Source organism: Cystoisospora suis, assembly GCF_002600585.1.
Source record: "Cystoisospora suis strain Wien I chromosome Unknown contig_4130, whole genome shotgun sequence".
Taxonomy (NCBI): Eukaryota; Apicomplexa; class Conoidasida; order Eucoccidiorida; family Sarcocystidae; genus Cystoisospora; species Cystoisospora suis.
The window spans coordinates 1,157-3,832 of NW_027156922.1; the positions used below are offsets into that span (position 1 = coordinate 1,157).

Sequence of the window (2,676 nt, forward strand, 5' to 3'; positions counted from 1 at the left end):
GGCTTACGCCTGCTGGCTTACGCTTGAATCTGCGACGGGCTCATCGAGTCAAATCGGATACTCCGATAAATATCCTGGGGTCGTACAGCAAAACAAACAAAGAAAGAGTGAGAAAGAGAAGTTTTCTCACGGGTCGTCTGACAGGTGTACATGCAGAGAGGGGTGTCTATACAGAGCAGTGGATCTCTACGTCTATGTCTCTCCACATTCATTCCTGCAGTCAATGAGTCTGTCTCCTTGTGTCGAGCTAAGTCTTCTTCTTCTTCTCGAAAGAAAGAAAGAATGAAGGAGTTGCCCCGCGTCAATGAATTTCCGCCGCTGGTCCTTTATTCACTTTATTTCTTTCTCCCTCTGTTACTTCTATCAAAGTGAAGCTGATAGAAGAAGAAGATATTCGTCTGGTATCACACACGGGTTGCATGCATCGACACACGGATCTAGTACATAAAGCTCGTCTATTCTCTTCTCTCTCTTTCGATTAAGAAAAGAAGGAAGACATACACAGGAGAAGAAGAAGAAGAAACGGAGAGATCGATGAAGATGAGAAAGGGTGAAGACACACAGGAAACGAAACACATAGGAAGGGGATAGACAAAGAAAGAAAGAAAGAAGAAAGATAAAGAATATACACATTCATACAGCCCCTTACACACCTAGACACCTCTAGGTAGATAGATAGATCCACAGGTAAATGTATACTGGCTCCATGTCTAACCAAAGAAAATGTGTGTCTGCCTAGAAACGCACATGCAAATATACATACAGATATATAGATAGATAGATAGACAGATAGATTGAAGATAGATAGATAGATACAGATATAAGACTGCTGGGATAGGGCGGAGAGACAGAGAGGCTCTAATCAAGGTGGGAAGTCCGGAAAGAGACGAGACATCCCACACACATCTACATACAGAAACTCATGAAGAGACAGGAAGCCTCTCCAGTACACTCATGTAGAGACCAACCCTTGTATACATCCATCTGTTGTATAAGTGTGTATGTATCTATACAGACGTCTGTATGTAGGAATATATCAGGAGCAGGTAGACAGCAGATAGAAAGAGTACGATGTGACTCTCCCCCTCAGAAAAGATGCGCACAGAAAGAAAGAAAGAGGCGTACATACACTCGACTTATCTTAAAAAGAAATAGAACACGTGAAGAAGAAGAAGATAGACCATAATAGCCAGCTTCAACCTGTAGTAAAAGAAGAAGTAAAAGAGACAACGATAAGAAGAAAAGAGAGAGAAAGATCTCAATCTTTCCTATGCTTCTTCCTACCATAATGAGACTATCCGTTTGCGCATCCGCATCCGCATCGTCATCTTCAATCTCGTGCTCTCCTCCTCTTAAATTTTCTTCATCTTGTCCTTTTCCTCCTCCTCCTCCTTGTTCATCTTCTTCTTCTTCTTTTCTTCTTCTTCTTCCCTTGCTACTCTCGTCCCCTTCTCGGTCCTTCTTTGCCTCCGACTCTCTTCTGCTAGAGGCCTTTCGAATAAGAGAGCGGCGACAACCCGAGAGATCTTGCTGGCTTATCCAGGCATTGGCACAAATGTACACCTGCAGCTCGTCCAGCTGTATGTTATCTTCGCGAAGTAATAGTTGGAGACCGAGGGGACCGAGCTCGACGTGACTCATGCCTGCAAGGGGAAAGAAGAAGGAGTGAAGAGACAGAGGCAGAGAGGGAGGCGTGCAGAAAAGAGAGATAGAGAGAGTGTGAAGAGGACGAGAGAGATGCAGGGAGAAAGAAAGAAGAGGGAGAGACGAAGAACGAAGGAAGAAAGAGAGAGAGAGAGAGGAAGTGAAGAGAGAGTGAAGAGCGGAGAGATAGATAGATAGATAAAGATAGATAGATACATAGAGGCGTGTTTGAAGAGATGAATGAAATATTAAACTTTTCTTTCCATCTTCTTGGAAGGCCGAGATTCTCTTCTTTCACTCTCCTCTATAGTTGCGTGTATATGGAAAGTAGTAGGAGCTCTGAAAAGAGTCTTTCTTCTACATTTCTTCCTCTTCTTCTTCTTCGTCATGAGAATTAAAGACTTCTTCTCTACGGAGAAGCTTCACGCCAAAGAGGAAGAGAAAGAAGAAAAATGGAGATGAGCCAGAGAAACGTTAAGAAAGAGAGAGAGGATAGAGAGAGAAGGAAGAGAATTCACAGACTGAAGAAATGCATGCATAAAGAGGTAGATTTAGGAATGAGATAGGGACAAGGAGAGAAAATACACAGCCAGGTGGATAGACACGATCAGAGACGTATGTCTCTATATCTATCTATATACCTACAGATACACAGACGCGAGATGACCTAAAGGCTCTTCTTTCTCTTTACAGATTTACATACTAAAAAGTACTACTTATGAAGATAGCGTTCTACAGAAACGTAACTATGTCTTTCACAGTCACTATCTTCAATTTACCTTTAGGTTATCTTTAATCTATCCCTAATTTATCTTTAATCTATCTCTCTGTTTTGTATGAAACTCTGCAGCGTCCCCCTACACATCCCTATATCGACCTAGCTGTACGTACACCTTAACAGCTCACTGAGCATATATACGTATATGTATACGTAAGTAGATAGATAGAGGTAGTGACTTAGGAGCAGAAGACTAGCGACATCTCTTAATCTACAACAGGACAGAAGACACATCTATCTATCTGCCTATCTAT

At 42.2% G+C, this 2,676-nt stretch overlaps 1 protein-coding gene across 1 annotated transcript; it reads right to left on the reverse strand.

The window, feature by feature from the left end:
- Positions 1–23: 23 nt before the first annotated feature.
- CSUI_007703 (gyf domain) lies at positions 24–1,643 on the reverse strand (the record flags this gene model as incomplete). The annotated part of the gene is made up of 3 exons (XM_068067848.1): positions 1,285–1,643; positions 1,126–1,200; positions 24–74 (listed from the first exon to the last, which is right to left on the reverse strand). Coding segments are annotated over exons 1-3 (483 nt in total), but the record flags the coding sequence as incomplete, so codon positions are not given.
- Between the last annotated feature and the right edge of the window lie 1,033 nt (positions 1,644–2,676).